This window comes from Vespula pensylvanica, chromosome 6 (genome assembly GCF_014466175.1).
Source record: "Vespula pensylvanica isolate Volc-1 chromosome 6, ASM1446617v1, whole genome shotgun sequence".
Lineage (NCBI taxonomy): Eukaryota > Metazoa > Arthropoda > Insecta > Hymenoptera > Vespidae > Vespula > Vespula pensylvanica.
This window is the reverse complement of record NC_057690.1, coordinates 3,523,168-3,540,346: the sequence shown is the minus strand read 5'-3', so window position 1 is coordinate 3,540,346 and position 17,179 is coordinate 3,523,168. Positions and strand designations below refer to the sequence as shown.

Sequence of the window (17,179 nt, the reverse complement as noted above, 5' to 3'; positions counted from 1 at the left end):
GAACGATGACGACGACGTGCAAGAAAGAACGTCTTCCTTGTGCATACTTCGGTTAAGTTCGGTTTGGCTCGGCAACGTCAGCGTGCGCGGTAACCTAGTGCGCATCGACGAGCGAGAAAGAGAGAGAGAGAGAGAGAGAAAGAGAAAGAGAGAGAGAGAGAGAGAGAGAGAGAGAGAGAGAGAGAGAGAGAGAGAGAGAGAGAGAACGAGAACAGTTGAGAGAGGATGAAACGCAGAGAGAGCACGGATACCGGGCGAGGGAGAGTGTAACGCCTGATAAGACCGAGCGATGGTCGCTCTCGCGAGAGTGCGTGATCCAAGCAACGTACCTTTTCCATTTTGACAGTTCGTCGTAGTAACGAAGAAAAAGAAAATAGAAGAGGATAATATCGGAGGAAGATTATAATATCAAAATATCAAAATAATTTCACGAACGGATCAACACGAATCCGCCATTATACATTGTGCTTCTTTTTTATTATTTTGTACTTTTTTTTTCTACGATACATAAGTTTCTCTCTCTTTTTCTCTCTTTCTCTCTTTCTCTTTCTCCCTCTCTCATTTGATCGTTTCTCTTTACCCTTTCTCTCGGTTTCATAGAACGAGGATGCGAGTTGTATGTGTCGTCGTAGCTTAGTTCGTTCGGGTGTCATTGAACGCCGTTGAATTTGAATAGAGTCTGACGGAACAGAGATAGAAGAAAAAGAAAGAAAGAAAAAGAAATAGAGGGAGATATATAGATATATATACATATATACATACATACATATATATATATATATATACATATACATATAGGAAACAGAAAACGAGAGCTGGAAAGAGACAGAGACAGGAATAAATAGACAGAAAGAGTGGGAGGATCGCGTGTTCGAAAATTCGGAGATTAACTCACTCCGATATACTACAGAAACGAAAAATCAGTGGTACTGTGTATTTTCATTGTGAGTGAAGAGTGAGTGCGTGCGTGTAGGTGGGTAGGTGTGTGTGTGTGTGTGTGTGTGTGTGCGCAAGAGAGAGAGAGAGATTGGTGTCGCGTGTGTGCGTGCGCGTCTCTCTCTCTACGTACAGGTTTTTTCGTACGAGTTTATACTATTATACGTGCTACTACGCGAGCCATCTACATATTCTTCTCTTTCGGTGAAAACTTGGAAGCAACCTGTAGTACGAAGCAAGTCGAAAAAAGAGAGAGAGAAAAAAAAAGAATAGTAGGTTCGACATATTTTCGTAATTCTCTGCTTCTGCTCTTGCTCTAAAGTTTCCTCATTATCTTTTTCTCTTTTTTTTTTTCTATTTTTTTTTTCTTTTTTTTTTTACATTCGCAGACAAAGGTGGCCGCCTTTGGTGCCGCCTCGAGGACTGGCTCTCTGTGATATAGCTCTTTCTCTGTCTTTCTCTCTCTTGTTCCCCTTCTCTTTCTACTTCTCTTTTATCCTTCTCTCTCTTTCTCTCTCTCTCTCTCTCTTTCTCCCTCCTTGTTCTTTTCCTTCTCTTCGTCTTTCCCCCTCCCCGTCCTTCTCATCGCTATCCGTCTAGCGCACACACGCGCGTTCGACCCTCGAGGGAAGAAGTGGAAGAGAGAAGAAATAAAAAAAAAGAATAAAAAGAAAAGGAAATAATAATAATAATAAAAAGAAGAAGCAAAAGAGAAGAAGAGGAAGAAGAAGAAGAAGAAGAAGAAGAAGAAGAAGAAGAAGAAGAAGAAGAAGGAAAAGACGAAGAAGTAGAAGAATGGAGGCGGTAGCGAAGCACGATTTTACCGCGACAGCCGAGGATGAGCTTAGCTTTCGCAGGTCTCAAATCCTTAAGGTTCGTATTTATGAAAAAAGGAAAAAGAATTTTTTTTTATTCCATCTTTATTGTATATTATTATTATTTTTGTTTTTTGTTATTATTATTATTATTATTATTATTATTATCATTATCATTATCATTATTATTTTATTGTTGTCGTTGCTATTGTTGTTGCTGTTATTGTTATTGTTATTGTTGATGGTGGCATTGTTTCGATGACGAGAACCCCTTCGAAAGTGTCGTTTCTTCGTACTTAATGAACTAACCAACCAACCAATCGGCGAACGCCTGACCGTCGTCGAGCCGATATACTCGCTTCTGATTGGCTTAGATGCAAGATGACCGATCACCGAACGTCCGTGAAGATTGCTCCTACATCGTCGCGGATTTGTTTGTCACCAAAGACGATCGGCTCGCTATAATATTGATTGATTGATTTATTTATTTATTTATTTATTTATTTATTTATTTATCTATTTATTTGATTTACTTTTTATTTTTATTTTATTTTATTTTTGTTTGCTTCGTTTACGAAATATATATGTGTATAATCGATTACTGCTGAGCGCCATAATTTTTCAAGAATATTGTTTCGATTTATTTTGTATACATATTAATATGTGCAATAATTTCACAATAATTCCTTTTTTCTTCCCTTCATAACGACGTCTTATTGCTATCTTGCAATTCTTTTTTTTTTTTCTCCTTACTGACCGACTTTTCTTCAATTTTTTTATCATATTAAAAAACAAAAAAAAAAGAAGAAAAAGAAAATTGTTTATGTTGAGAAGACAAATGTATGAAATTAATAATTGAACATTTGTATGCTTGTATATAAATTATTTTCCTATAATAATAAGAATAATATTAATAATAATAACAATTATTTCATGGTTGGAATAAATCGTTGTAATGCATTTTTGCTCGGCTGTCCATAATTATCGATGAAGATATCTGATTTGATAATATTTGATTTTAATGAATGTTATTTTATTTGACTTTTAACAAGCAACACCGTTGTCGACGTATCGCTCTTATTTGCTCTTTCGTTCTTCTTTTCGAAGTAATAATCGATACGATGTGGCTTTATTTCACGATATTCTTCATAGGTGATATTTGCATTCGTCGAAAGATTATTTCATCCCGCGAAATTCAAAATTTGAATATTGCAATTATTTTGTGAATAAGTAGATAATAATGAAATTATATAAAAAAAGAATGATGAAAGAATTCTTCCATATTATTCTTACATTAATATAAAATTACATATGTATAAAATATAAAATATTTTTTTTGTTAGATTCTTAATATGGAGGATGATATGAATTGGTTCAGAGCCGAATTAGATTCCAGAGAAGGACTCATTCCAAGTAATTACATAGAAATGAGAAATCACGAGTAAGTTTATTTTTTTAGATATTTTTTTTTTTACATCGTAGTAAATAAAAGATATTTCCTAATTTTGTTCTGATTTTATAGTTGGTATTATGGAAGGATAACCAGAGCAGATGCTGAAAGGCTATTAATGAATAAGCATGAAGGTGCCTTTCTGATTAGAATCAGTGAAAGCTCTCCTGGTGACTTTTCACTATCCGTAAAGTGAGCATATGTTGTGTATTCATGATAATAATACTTAAAAAAAATTAGTAAATATTCGGAAATTTATATTATTCGTTTTATGATGATAGATGTTCAGATGGTGTGCAACACTTTAAAGTATTAAGAGATGCTCAGGGCAAGTTCTTTCTTTGGGTCGTAAAATTTAATAGTTTGAATGAATTGGTAGAATATCATCGTACAGCATCGGTATCACGTTCGCAAGATGTCAAATTACGTGATATGATTCCTGAAGAGGTAAGAAAAATATTCATAAGAACAAAAAGATTACATAGAATTATTCTTAGAATTTTTACTTCGTTGAAAATGAAATGTGTTTATATATATATATATATATATATATATATATATATATATATATGTATGTATATGTATATATTCTTATTTCAGTGTTTAGTGCAAGCATTGTACGACTTTGCTCCACAAGAACCTGGCGAATTGGAGTTCAGGCGAGGAGATGTAATTACTGTTACAGACCGTACAGATCAGCATTGGTGGCATGGGGAGATTGGTAACAGAAGAGGACTATTTCCATCGACTTATGTTACTCCCTATCACTCCTAGGTATTAATGAAATTTTAGCATAAAATCTAATAACTTTTCTAATGCTTTACCGATAATCATTGTGCGCATCTTGCTTGTTATTTTTAGATTATAGAAAAGAACAAATGAATATTTTGTTTTAGGCCTGATTTAATATATACAGGTCTCAACTATTGACCGCCTTATCCCACCATCATTATATACAGGATCAGCCTCGCTGCAAAATTAATCCAGAACGTTTTGCGAGCACACCGCCTATTGAGTGGACTACCAGGATATACTCTGGTGGTCCAAATGTCGAGTATTTGTAATAATACGATCTCGACATAAAATACTATTTAGTAAGGACCTCTGACCGGTCCCATTGAGAGAAAACATTTCTTACATCCTTAGTAATCCATACGAGAGTGTGTAGAGTTCCTTGATGTATTACACGACAGGGTAGTGTCCATATTGTTTTTATATATCGTTGGATGGACAAGTTTTAATCTTCTCTGTGGGACTGAATATGCTGCTACCATTTGAAGTTAACATTGATAGATGTCGTATGTGTATCGTATGTCTCTGCGATCAAATAGAAACCATCGAATATTCATTAATCACAAACATTTTGACTTTTTATTCAATATATAATATACCAAGTGCTCTAAGCGTGCAATCATTAACTACCATGTGTTAATAAAATCGTAACATCGACATATATTATAAATGAAACTTGAAATGGTCTTTAGTATTTCTTGGTAGTCCATTAAAATGGTGTTATACATCACAGATAAGCATTAGTCTTTTTGCAAGCATGCTCATTGGCCATATTAAAACAATAATTATATTTCATGCTATCTCAGATAGTAGCTTAGGAGAACTGGGATTATATAAATCTTGTATTTTTTAATACAGATCCGCTATTCGAGGAAACGGGGACCTTGGCGAGAAAAGGGCCTAGTTAAAAACAATTGCATAAGAAATCTAAAAAAAAAAAAATTTATATACGAACGTGTATAGCGTTAAAAGAGCGCATCGCCTTTTGGCATTGGACAATTTTTGTTGTCTTTTTTCTATCGTCAATATTTTCGCGAATGATTAAGAGAGAAAACATTCTTTTCTTACGCTTTTATTATACGTTCGATAATACGAATATTTCAGATATATTATCTGTATCATATACACAGACACACAAATTCGAATAGGCTAAATATAAGCTTCTTCGGTCTTTCTTCGTAATGAAATCTTAAAAGAATTGGTGGAATCTGTTTAAAAGGTATTAATACTGTTTTTCTCTCATCATCTATATACATAAGCAGTTAAAACGCTTAAAGAGATTTATTTTGTAATTAAACGAATCTTGTGGTATGCGTAGTGTTTGAAAAATAAAAAAATAGAAAAAATCTTTTGTTTTATTTTAGAGATTTTACTACTAGTGAGGAGAGACAACCATATATACAGCGATAAAGCGTATATACATATTGTATATACATTACACATGCATACACGTATTGAAAATAATCGTACGAGATTAAAATACAATTATTGTGACTGATTTATTTTTGACAACTCTGTAACAAATATTGCATAAATGCAGAAATAGATAAATACGAATATTTCATACGAAAAGAAAAAAAAAAAAAAACACTATTGCTATTTGAAAAAAGGAAGACAAAAAAGAACGAAAAAAAAATATTGCTATGCACTTTATTCATCTAGTAAATTTGTTATCCATTTACTCATATGTTGAAAGAAAAAAAAAAGAAAAAAAAGAGATGCCAAGAAGCGATACGATATCGAAGTCTGCCATGTGTTAATTTTAATCTGCACACAATATTTAAATATGAAGTTTGTAATTTTAAAAATGATACAAGGGGAGTCTATGTACATTTCTCAAGAAAAAAAGAACGGAAAAGAAAACAAAAAATATTCTGTTTACTGATTTCAGCAATTCTTGCTTTTTTTCTGTGTAAACAATGAAAATGTTTAGTCTTATTGTGTAATTATTATTATTATTATTATTATTATTATTATTATATTATTATTATTATTAATTAATTATTATTGCGTTATGTTACATTTTATTATTAACAATATATTGCATTAATCATACTTGCATGCTTTTTTTACTTACGCCCATAAACCATATATGCCTATTGTATAAGCCGAAATCACGTGTGCTATTTATTGTCTCACTATCTATCACTCCTATTTGTTCTTCATTATTCATTAATAACAGTCAAAAACGATATAAGAGAAATAAATTTTTAACAACTTTTTTGAGATAATATAACAGATATTATAGACAATATAGGATTAATTACTCTTTATTTATTTATTTTTTTTTTTTTCAAACTAAAGTTGTAACTTATGATTTTATGCATAAAAAAAGTAAGACTGTTTAATGATTAATTTTTCAATGAAACATCGATAAAATTGTAAAATAATGAAATATACAAGGACTGATAAATGTTCAACTTTCTATTTATATTTCAATACTAGGTCTTTATTTTTTATTTATTTTTTTTTTATAAGCTGACTTATTTTTTATATATATATGTGAAATAATATAGTTCCTGTGATAACTTTTTTATTCGTCATTCGAATAACGAAAAATTTATTAAAATTTATAACTTATTGTTCATTTTTAATTTGTAGAAATACATCTCTTTTGGTGTACTTTGTATGATTAAAATAAAAATTTAAAAGTAAAGTTAATGTTATGTAAAAGTTTTACGAAAATTAACGCCGACTTTTAACAGCTTTTTGTAAAATAGTTTGGCTTGTACTTAAAGATGCAATATATATTTTACTTTTATTATTTGTTTTTTAAACAATGAATTTGTACACATTCGTAATTGATATTAGAAGATATTATAAATTAGTGATTTTTAATATAAATTTATCAATAGTGCACAAAAGTATGCATCTCTCTATCTATATATTATCACTTTGCTAAAATTTGTCAAGTTTTATGCATTATTGTAGCATATTAAAAAAAAGGGGAAAAATAAAAACAAAAAAAAACTTATTCGTATGCAGATAATAAATAAAGCAATATTTACATCTGCTTATGTAGTATATAAGCAATGTATTTTGACACACATGTACAAGCTGTTTGAATAAATCTGGAATTGAGTTGTCTCTTGACAACAGTGTACCATGATACTTTGGACCAAGAAATAATATAACAAAGAAATGTATTCAAGATGAACATTTGCATAAGAAGTTTAACTAATTGTGCCAATTCCTTAATATTATTTATTTATGAAACAATGAAAGATATTTTCAATTCTCTGCTTTTTTATTCATGTATGTTTTTTTAATGAATAACGCTACAAAGTGGACTTAGAATAGAAAATTGTATTATATCTAATACATTTAATTACTGCACTTGGCACAACATTAGTAATTATTTATTGCCTGATATACAGTTAATGTTTACTACCAAATGTATATTATGTAATAACACATCATAATTGTAGTACAATAAAGCATTCTCAGAAAGTAATATTATATTCTTTCATAAAATTCTATATTTATTAATGTTATTATAGGTATGGTTGGTGTTTATGATTGATATTTTGTATTAAATTTAATCTCTAAAAATTATTTTTAATTACAAAAATATTGTACAATTCTCAATTAGAATTTCTTCAATCATTATAGATCAAAGTAACACAAAATAGATATTATATGTCGTATTTATTATAGATCAACATACGAGTCTATAAGAGATATATCTGCCTGCAGTTTCAGAAGGTCTAATAATTTTGACTACTTGTCCTCTTTTCAAACCAAAATAACGAGCCACTGGATCACCTGCTTGTATACGCATTAATTGATTTTCTTTAAGCTTATACCTAGTAAGTAACTCTTCTTTTTCATCTGGAGTTAATACTATATGTTCAGGTACAAGTTCGTGTTCTGTGATATTTATCAACAATTCAGATTCCAAGAATTGTTCTAAAATATATTTAGGTGCCATATCTACTAAAGATTGTTTAGCAGACGGTGTCATACCTTGTTGTACAACGATGATTGCTCTAAGAAAGAAACAATGGAATATAATTTAATATAACCTTTATATAAAAATCTTTCCAAGAAACATACCTATGAATTTTTTCTTCTTGCATACGCTGACAATAAGTTTTTATAGTTTTGATACCTATTTTGGGTTCATCGGGAAAGAAAACAAAAAGTTGATCTGTAGGATCATCATTGTGTGCAACTAATACAATAAGATCGCTACGTGCTGGTCTTTTTTCACTCGGTTTATCGCCAAATTGTTCTTTAAATTGTTCTAAAGTCTGATCTAATTCATCCTGTGTCACGAGATAACCTCTATCATGACACAACTGCATCACTGTTTTACGAATTCGCCACAATTTATAAGTTTCCGCTTCATCATCCATTTCGTAATATATATAAATAAATACAAATAAATTTTTAATAAACAATTGAACACAAATTCTAATTACTTCACTTTTTCTTCTTTAAAATTATAATGCTTTAGGTTATTTACCATCTTCCGCTCATAGCACATGTGACCCCAACGACACGTATGGATGAAATGTGAACTACAAGCGCAATAGACGAATACTGTTCCCTCCCACTATACGCCTATTTCATTATAAAACCAAGATTGGACGATTTTAATCTTGGCGGCAAATTCAAACAAATAAAATTTCAATATGATTATATTCAGTAGATCACTGTATTATCGATAGAGTTTTTAGAAATAAAAGGTGACACGTGTTTACGTGATCTAAAATTGATTCAGCTTCCCGCTATTTTCTTTTTAAGTTTCGTCGATTTTTTAATAGGATAAATATTTTTTTATTGTGTATTGTATAGTTCAACATGGATCAATATTTTAAAAGTTATGAGGAACTGGATGTAAGAAATAGATTATACATAAACATTTACATGATTATATATATTAATTTAATTTTAGGTGCATCGTTTAATGCTTAATGATACATCCAGAACTTTAGCATATAAAAATGCTATACTTAATTATACAGATAAATTCAAAGACAAAATAGTTATTGACGTTGGTGCTGGGACAGGTGTTACAAGACTGTAAAATATAAATTCTATATATAAAATCATATAAAATCTTAATTGTCTTAAACGAATACATATTTTTAGGTATATTGTCTATTTTTTGTGCTCAAGCTGGTGCGAAAACAGTATATGCAATAGAAGCCAGTGAATTGGCCAAAATGTGCAAGGAAGTAATTATCGAAAATAATTTAGGAAATGTTATTAAAGTGATCCATAGTAAGATCGAAGATCTTGATTCAAATGTTATTCAAAAAGCAGACATAATAGTCTCAGAATGGATGGGATTTTATTTAGTACATGAAGGAATGTTAGAATCTTTATTATTTGCAAGAGACAATTTTTTACTAGAAGGAGGAATTTTATTTCCATCAGTAGCTAAATTATATGCTTCTCCTTGTCAATTGTCATCCATGTTCCAATTTTGGGATAACATTTGTGGAGTCAGTATGAAGTAATTATAATTTTTATTACCATTTTTATAATATTAATGATTCTAGTTTGTTTATATAAATTATATTTTAATTAAATCCTACTCTATTATTTTTATTTAGATGTATAGGAAAACATTATCGAGAGACTAAATCAATGAAACCAGAAATAGCATCAATAAACGAGGATGATATTTTAGCAGATAGTAAATTAATAGCATGGTTAGATTTGCAAAGTATTAGTTTATCAGAAATAAATACTTTGGGCAATGAAGAATATGTATGCATTTGTAATAAGGAAGGAATACTACAAGGAATTTGTATCTGGTTCTCGGTTGAATTTCCAGATGGTTCAGAATTATCTACAGGACCATTAGATAAATCAACACATTGGAAGCAAACTATAATTGTACTACCTGTGGATGTAAAAGTAGAAAAAGATGAACCTGTGGCTTTTAATTTAGAATTAAAAAAGGATATCTCAGAAGAAAGAAAATATAATATAAAATTAATATTGTTAGATGCTACTGAAGTTGAACATGAAATTCCATGTTATTGTTATATGACTAAGTGTATTGTAACAAGAAAATATTTAGAAGAACAATCAAATGATACCACAAAAGACTGAAATTGTTTACATACGAGATGATTATACAATGTACAAGTTCTATTATAAAATTTTTTTTTTTTATTATTTATATTGCTAATATAACAGAATATTGTATAAACATACGATATGTATTAATTGTAAATAACTGAGAATGAATAGATAGAACAATATATATGACAGTGAAAATAATATATGTTATTGGAAGGTATATATATATATATATATATATATATATATAAGTATATATATATATATACATATAAGTGTGTGTATATATACACACGCTTTTATTACTTTATAACAGTTTAAATAAAAAGATAAAAACATGATAACTACAAATATAATTAACAATAAAGTGTACAAAAGGAATAATACTTTACACAATGTAAATATATTTTACGTAGATGATTTTATAATTTCTTTACAATTTTATATTGTAATACCAATATTAAGACCATCAGTTAAATGGTTGGATAAATAACTTATGTCATATAACTTATGTCACGATCTTACGATCTGAATTAATTCTGTATGTACTGAGTACATACGTGTACGTTTTTTTTTTTTTTTTTTTTATGCAAGTATAAATTTTCGGAAGAAATTAAGAAAATAATCTCATTGTATATCAATTGATATACATTTTTCATCTTTATACTGTCATGTGAAAGCATTTTTTCTATAATTTTATTTATATATAATATAAAGAACGAGAAATAAATATATATAAAATAATAAAAATTTATCAGATTAGGATACAACGTTTTTTGAGATATAAGAAAATAATGCATATTTCTTTCACTTATTTGGAGTTTGATTAATTTGCTACAATCCACTACAATCTGCTGAGAATACATACATTTCATTTGAATCATCATTTTCTACAGCTTTCTTGTTTATATTATTTTTCATTAATATTTTCATGGATTCTGCATTGCATTAGCACGACAGAAATGGTAATGGTTGTTTTACTTTGCATTTACTTGCATACTAATGTCATAAGAAATGGAAAAATAAGAATTGTGTATGCAAGTATCAAATAAATTTGATAATAAAATTTATAAGTTGATTAACTTCTTACCAAAAGTAAGACAATATTGAAGAATAAATTTGTTGTCTTACATTTAGCAACAAAGTCATTTCTATTATATTTCTATTACCAGTTTGAAAACTACAGAGTATATTATATTATGCACGCGTCACAATCTGATATTTATGTATTTATACATGAAATTTATTCTATAATATCATTCAAGGAGTATTTGGACTTATACAGTAAAATTCTATTCGTGCAAAGTGCTTGGACACATCTATATTAAATGCAATTTGATCAGAAAGACTATTTAATGTTAAATAAAAAATTATTGGCATTTTATCATTGCATGTATATTGATATTAATATGTGTATTCAATCGAGCTATTATGTTTAATATATTGAAAACAATGTTTCTTTATCTGATTTTAGTAAATCTTTTCTTTGTACATAATGCTTAACTTGCTGTTAGACTTTCAAAATTATATTGATATCAAGCACATATCTGGATGAATGACATTAAGCAACTGTACAGATATCAATATTTGCGATACTGGATAAGATCTTAGTATCTAGTTTTGTTAAATTAATTTTTATACAAAATGGTAGATATAAAAATAATGGAAGATGAAGATAAAATATATTTGGACGATTTTTCAATCAATCTATTATTCTAAAGAAATTTGCATAATTATATATTTGGATAAAATAAATATTTTAAAATAAGTTATAAGGAGATATTGTAACAAGAGTTAAAAAAATGTATTCGTCTCAGGAAAAAAGTATATTAAATTATTTCGATTAAAACTAGCCACTGCAATCTCTTCAAGCATCATTTTATATTTTATAACACATTGATAATAAACATTGATATTACTAAAATCAACGTGTGATAATAATTCATTAAATTTTTTTAGTTTTGGATGGATTATTACAGAATACTTTTCGTGGATTATACATATTATATAAGTAGAATTTTCTTACTGAGAAATCTAAAACTATTTGTAGTTTTGTAACAAATAAGACTTCCAAAAAGGCAGTTATATGGTAATTATTAATGATTTCATGTTTTTTATATTTATATTTAGAGATCTCTCATGAACTTACATTCAGAATAGGACAATAACGTTTTATATCTGAATTATATTAGCTAAATGTATTTTTCCCCCTTTTTTTTTTTTTTCTTTTTAATATCAAGATTAAGTTGGAATTAAACATGACAAAAAACTGAATTGATGAGAAACTATTCTAAGTCTTTGCTTGTATGATGTAAGATAATTTTCTTTTCGTGTATTAATATTCAAAATTTGTCTATTCCTTTACAAATATTAATAATATATATATATATATTGTTCAAAGAATTTTAAACTTGTATACACTTTATATTTTCAAATGGGCAGCATATTCATCTAGAAATTTTACATTTTGATAATAATTTATTTTATGCTCACCTTTTTTCTTTTATCTTTTTTTTTTTTTTTTTTTCTTAAACCAAGATTTATTATACTTTTTGTTCTACCTAAAAACGTGAGTTCAATAGCTCGATAAACACAGCTTATGCAATGTTAGATATTATTAAAATGAATACTCATTTTATTTCTCTGTTGATTTTATTATAATTAGCAATGTGTTTAGTAGATTTTTTTTTTTTATGTATTTTAAACAGAAATTCACTTAAAGAGGCACCAATAATAAGTTTTGTCGATAAGACGACAATAATTTGAAATATTGTCGAGAATTTAAAAAATTCCATTCATAAGTACATAGTGTATACAAATATATATATATATATATATATATATATATATATATATATAATATATAAGAAAATCATTACTCTTATATATTTTTTGAGAATAAGCAAGTTTAATGGAATGGCTTATAAAGTGAGACTATGTCAAAATCAATAGAACAACTACTAAAAGTAAGTATATTATGTTCATAAGAGCACACTTCCACATATTTAATAGAATTCATTCTAATATAGAGTAAATAACAAGGAAATACATATAGTGAACTATGTACGTTAACGAGTTCATTTATACAATTGTCTATCTATATACAATATGTAAATACGAGAGAGTCATTCTTTCTAAATATAATTTCAAGTTAAATTTTCATTGATAATTCAATTTAACATATTAGAACGGTGTGAACATTTTTTTTTTTTTTTTTTATTCTGTTCACCACTTATGTTGTGTTTGTTATTATTACAAATCTATAATGGCATCCCAGACTTTGCAATGAGGTTTAAACATCTACCACTCTGCTGACTATTAGAAATATTTAACTTGAAGATAAGATAAAGATACAATATTATATAAAGATATTCTATAAAATCATTAAATATGCTATAATACATTTTTATATACGTTTAGAATGTATTATTAGGCATAGAGAATACATCATAGCATATAAGCATTTAATTTCATCAATTATTTTTCAACAATTATTTCTTGAAATAAATATACAGAAACGTAAATATTAATGAAGAAAAACAAATTGAAGAAGTTAATACGGTGCAGAGATATTCTTATATTGTTGATTGGTGTTTATATTGTTTTATATAGGCTAACCATTGATAATTATATAATTTAAAGATATCATTACCATCAAGTTGTCACTAACACTTTGCTTTTATTTGATTTTTACCATTTTATTAATCAATGCATTAAATCGAGAAGTTGTCATAATCGTGTATATTATTCGTGCATACTCATAAATCATTTTTTAAAGTGATCATATATATATATATATATATATATATATATATATATATAATATATATATATGTATATGTATTATATTCATAGTCAGAATAAGAATATGCGAAGAAAACCGATAATAAAATTCAATTCTAGAGTAACGGTAGCAGAGTAATCTGTCATTCAAATTGTTTTGCTTGTAATTATCATCGATATAATCTATAGAAATATTAGGCGAAATTGATCAATTTAAAATTCACATCTCCTAGTTTTTCATAGAATGAGAGTTTTTAAGTCGCAAATACATTACCTGGTAGAATTAAGAGACGTACGTTACACGGTCGTTCCGTATGTACTAAACATAACTCTGGTAGTATCCGTATCCAGAGTAACATCTTCCGGTGAAGCTAAATCGACTTTAATGGATCCAGAATTATTTCTTCTTCTTGTTACACCGCCACCCCAATTTGAAAGAGTCCAATGATAATTTTCACCCTCCTTATCGTTATTTGCAGTCTCTTGAGTTTCATCATTGTCTTTATCCAAACCTGTCTCAATGGAGACAGAAGATTGTGATGCAACGGAATCAAAACTAGAATCTCCTCCGCCTCTATAACGGCTTACACATTCGGTAGCCATTTCACCAGGTGATTCTTCGATAGCTCGTAAAATATTTTGACAGAGCTCTGAATCTAATGGAATTGGATCTTCAGAATCACGATTGTGAATGGTAATTGCTATATGTGCCGGATGTGGAATAGGAAGTGGAATTACTAATTTTTCAGCACTGTATGGTCGAATTTGTCGTTTCCATGGTTGCCATCGTCCTTCGATACTACCATTCGCTGAAACTGTACGCCTTCTGACTTTAGTAGACGTTAATAAACCGTTGGTGTCGCTGGAAAAAAAGAAAAAGTTTTTTTTTTATATATACATTCCCTTCATTTTTCTTCCCTTAATATGTATTAACATCATTAGCAATATCATTATTATTATATTGTACCATCGTTTATCAGATTTCTTGCTATTACTGGCTTGCTTAGCTCGTGGATTAAATGCTGAAACTTCCAGATATGGGCTATGCACTTGAATATTTCCACGTGGTGCATACACCGCACCCAATAAATCAGGCCCGTTAATACCACCTAACTCTGTGCTATGAACCATATCGGTGTATCGTGACAAATCAACACCCGGATGTGGTTCTAATCTGAATTTTGTATCAGAGTCATCGAGAGGTTGAAGAAAATCCAAACTGAAAATGTCAGCATACATAAGTCCTGCTAAACCTGCCCAATCAGCAACACCCAATCCTTTAGTTTCCCAAAAGTCTTCTTCGTTTCCCGGCAAACGAGCAAAAACGTGTAATGGATAAAGTCGTTCTAACATTAGTGCACCTTGTTGTATAACTACCTGTATTATCATCAAAGATCAAATAATCAGTCACAATTGTTATAATAATATTTTATAGTAATATCAAAACGTAAGGTACCTTCAAATCAAACGTTGTAAGTTTTATTTTGCTTCTTACAGCCACGCCGAGTCCAGTTTGTAAGTTTTTCCTTCGTCGTTCTAATTTTTCATGCAGGACAGCGATAAGATCTCTAGCTTCTTTCTCAAGGGACTTGTACGGATCTTTTATTTTTGCAAGACCAGCTGCAAACGGACCGAAGCAAGCTTCTACGAATTGGCTAAAGTCTCTCTGCGGTTGAGTTATTAATCTTTCTGTCTCTTGTTGAAAAGCTAATAATTCATCCAGCTCTAATTTAGCTTCAAACGCAGCCAATGCTTGTTCCGGTCTTATCTGAGAAATATTTTGATTGTAAAAAATTGTTCGAACGGTTCATTAATTTTCTTTGTAATTCTTTCGTTTTATTCTCTTACTTGATAATAATAATCTGATGCTAATCCCGGCCCTGCTATTCTTTTGACAACAAAACTGTCACTGGCAGGAATTCGTCCTCTATTTTTGATTACCAAATGAAACATGGCTGTATCCCATACCACTCTAATGCAATAACGTATTACAGCGACTATAAAAAAAAAAACACGCAAGTTAAACGTTTCATATTTCTAAAAAAAAGAAAAAAAAAAGAAAAAGAAAAGAAAAAAGAAAACAAATCTTACCAGTAAGTATCACAAAAGAGATGATAGGGCATACAAAGAGAGCTACAATTAAAGCTGCTATTGGTTGCAAACATCCTTGTATACCAATATTCCAAAGCAACGCTTCCATTACAACTAAATAGCGATTGCGACTTGGTTCTGGACTATCCAAATCCATTATAAGTGCCATGAATGCATGTAACGTTAAGGTAATTAAAGGCATCCTGAAAGATTTAACATTTTTAGAATGATTGTATAATAAAAATAATTAAATGATGGGATCGACTTATTAACTAACCACATGATTGCAGTGAGTGCAATAAGCAGAGATCCAAAACTTGCAAGTATACATACGACAGGAAAAACAAATAATATAACAAGCGTTCCTAAAAGGCCTTTGGCACCATAATTCCATAGCCTATTTAAATGTCTCGTCATTCCCTTGCCAATAAATCCTGTAACAAAAGAAAAAAAACAAAAAAAAAAAAAAAAAGAAAAGAAAAAAAAAGAAAAAAGAAAAAAAAAAGAAAAGAAAAAAGAAAAAGATCGTCACAAAATAATTCTCGATAAATTATAATATATTTATATATACAATAAAAACATTTACCTGTATCAGGTTCTGTTTCAAAATGAGTTCGACTTTTACTGATATGCCTCCACAATGCTACTAATCGAGAACAGAGAGTAGGCATTTGTGAAGATTTTCGTGGAAATAATGTGCCATTGAGTTGGCTTAATTCTAAATCAGGAGTAAATGGTTGCACAAGTAACAAAGCACGGATAGATACTGGACTGTACCATGGAACTGCTACTCCCAAGAGAAACATCGCATTCCATGTCCAACACCATGTTCTTGCTATGTAATTTATCCAACGCCACATTGGCCACCTTCGTGCAAAGATAATAATGTAGATTAACGAAATCTAATGTATATTTTATAATTCCTAATTTTACAAACATGTCACGTTTTTTTTCCTTTTCTTTTCTTTTTTTTTTTTTTTTCTTTTTTTTTCTTGACTTACCTAGTCGTCGTTGTACGTACAATTTCTCTTTCAACTAAGAAAACAGGTTGACTTGGATCTGCCCGTGGTGTTGTAATGGACGTTGGTGTGTTGCTTAATACTGTTGGAATGATTTCAGATTGACCTTGAAAATTTCGCCTTATTATCCAATTTTTTGGAAGCCATATTTGTGTCGGCCATTGGAAGCTCCTGGTAGGTGTCTTAACTTTGCGTAATTCTTTCAATAAAACTGGTTCTCTCTAAATAAAATTGTAAAATTATTATATTAAAAT

General features: G+C 29.2%; 4 protein-coding genes across 12 annotated transcripts in view; 2 read left to right on the top strand and 2 right to left on the bottom strand.

The window, feature by feature from the left end:
• Nucleotides 1-213: 213 nt before the first annotated feature.
• On the top strand, nucleotides 214-4,920 carry LOC122630222 (growth factor receptor-bound protein 2). Of its 6 annotated transcripts, none has more exons than XM_043814500.1 (8): nucleotides 214-464; nucleotides 799-1,212; nucleotides 1,326-1,809; nucleotides 3,095-3,192; nucleotides 3,274-3,393; nucleotides 3,483-3,648; nucleotides 3,802-3,975; nucleotides 4,852-4,920. In XM_043814500.1, exons 3-7 carry the CDS (start codon nucleotides 1,732-1,734, stop codon nucleotides 3,973-3,975), a joined length of 636 nt encoding a protein of 211 aa, XP_043670435.1. In that variant the 5' UTR covers nucleotides 214-464; nucleotides 799-1,212; nucleotides 1,326-1,731; the 3' UTR covers nucleotides 4,852-4,920. The 6 variants fall into 6 exon arrangements, with proteins under 6 accessions (XP_043670435.1, XP_043670436.1, XP_043670434.1 ...); XM_043814501.1 differs by having other exon boundaries at nucleotides 215-464; nucleotides 799-973; nucleotides 1,537-1,809; nucleotides 4,098-4,920; XM_043814499.1 differs by having other exon boundaries at nucleotides 215-464; nucleotides 1,537-1,809; nucleotides 4,098-4,920.
• A 2,225-nt stretch (nucleotides 4,921-7,145) lies between these two features.
• Nucleotides 7,146-8,511, bottom strand: LOC122630223 (DNA-directed RNA polymerases I, II, and III subunit RPABC1). Of its 2 annotated transcripts, XM_043814504.1 has the most exons (3): nucleotides 8,462-8,511; nucleotides 8,050-8,338; nucleotides 7,146-7,982 (listed from the first exon to the last, which is right to left on the bottom strand). In XM_043814504.1, exons 2-3 carry the CDS (start codon nucleotides 8,298-8,300, stop codon nucleotides 7,652-7,654), a joined length of 582 nt encoding a protein of 193 aa, XP_043670439.1. In that variant the 5' UTR covers nucleotides 8,301-8,338; nucleotides 8,462-8,511; the 3' UTR covers nucleotides 7,146-7,651. The 2 variants fall into 2 exon arrangements, with proteins under 2 accessions (XP_043670439.1, XP_043670438.1); XM_043814503.1 differs by having other exon boundaries at nucleotides 8,050-8,506.
• Nucleotides 8,512-8,674: 163 nt separating this feature from the next.
• Nucleotides 8,675-10,234, top strand: LOC122630001 (probable protein arginine N-methyltransferase 1). The gene is made up of 4 exons (XM_043813992.1): nucleotides 8,675-8,835; nucleotides 8,894-9,008; nucleotides 9,091-9,457; nucleotides 9,558-10,234. The coding sequence occupies exons 1-4, from the start codon at nucleotides 8,800-8,802 to the stop codon at nucleotides 10,060-10,062; spliced, it is 1,023 nt and encodes a 340-aa protein (XP_043669927.1). The 5' UTR covers nucleotides 8,675-8,799; the 3' UTR covers nucleotides 10,063-10,234.
• A 2,326-nt stretch (nucleotides 10,235-12,560) lies between these two features.
• LOC122630237 overlaps nucleotides 12,561-17,179 on the bottom strand; it is a 30,259-nt gene continuing 25,640 nt past the window's right edge. For all 3 annotated transcript variants that reach the window (XM_043814533.1, XM_043814531.1, XM_043814534.1), the window contains 8 exons: nucleotides 16,908-17,146; nucleotides 16,493-16,773; nucleotides 16,184-16,340; nucleotides 15,907-16,109; nucleotides 15,664-15,812; nucleotides 15,272-15,583; nucleotides 14,783-15,192; nucleotides 12,561-14,677 (listed from right to left, as the gene is read on the bottom strand). In XM_043814533.1, coding sequence (XP_043670468.1) covers nucleotides 14,113-14,677; nucleotides 14,783-15,192; nucleotides 15,272-15,583; nucleotides 15,664-15,812; nucleotides 15,907-16,109; nucleotides 16,184-16,340; nucleotides 16,493-16,773; nucleotides 16,908-17,146 — 2,316 coding nt within the window. In that variant the 3' untranslated portion in view covers nucleotides 12,561-14,112. The remainder of the gene's footprint in view (nucleotides 14,678-14,782; nucleotides 15,193-15,271; nucleotides 15,584-15,663; nucleotides 15,813-15,906; nucleotides 16,110-16,183; nucleotides 16,341-16,492; nucleotides 16,774-16,907; nucleotides 17,147-17,179) is intronic.

What these genes read in the sequence shown, in the direction of transcription:
- LOC122630001 (XM_043813992.1), top strand. Translation starts at nt 8,800, where the DNA reads ATGGATCAATATTTTAAAAGTTATGAGGAACTGGAT. An exon ending in TGACGTTGGTGCTGGGACAG is followed by an intron (nt 9,009 to 9,090) that starts GTGTTACAAGAC and finishes ACATATTTTTAG; the next exon opens with GTATATTGTCTATTTTTTGT. An exon ending in ATTTGTGGAGTCAGTATGAA is followed by an intron (nt 9,458 to 9,557) that starts GTAATTATAATT and finishes ATTTTTATTTAG; the next exon opens with ATGTATAGGAAAACATTATC.
- LOC122630223 (XM_043814503.1), bottom strand. Translation starts at nt 8,351, where the DNA reads ATGGATGATGAAGCGGAAACTTATAAATTGTGGCGAATTCGTAAAACA. An exon ending in CAAGAAGAAAAAATTCATAG is followed by an intron (nt 7,983 to 8,049) that starts GTATGTTTCTTG and finishes TTTCTTTCTTAG; the next exon opens with AGCAATCATCGTTGTACAAC.
- LOC122630222 (XM_043814500.1), top strand. Translation starts at nt 1,732, where the DNA reads ATGGAGGCGGTAGCGAAGCACGATTTTACCGCGACAGCCGAGGATGAG. An exon ending in GCAGGTCTCAAATCCTTAAG is followed by an intron (nt 1,810 to 3,094) that starts GTTCGTATTTAT and finishes TTTTTTTGTTAG; the next exon opens with ATTCTTAATATGGAGGATGA. An exon ending in GACTTTTCACTATCCGTAAA is followed by an intron (nt 3,394 to 3,482) that starts GTGAGCATATGT and finishes TTATGATGATAG; the next exon opens with ATGTTCAGATGGTGTGCAAC.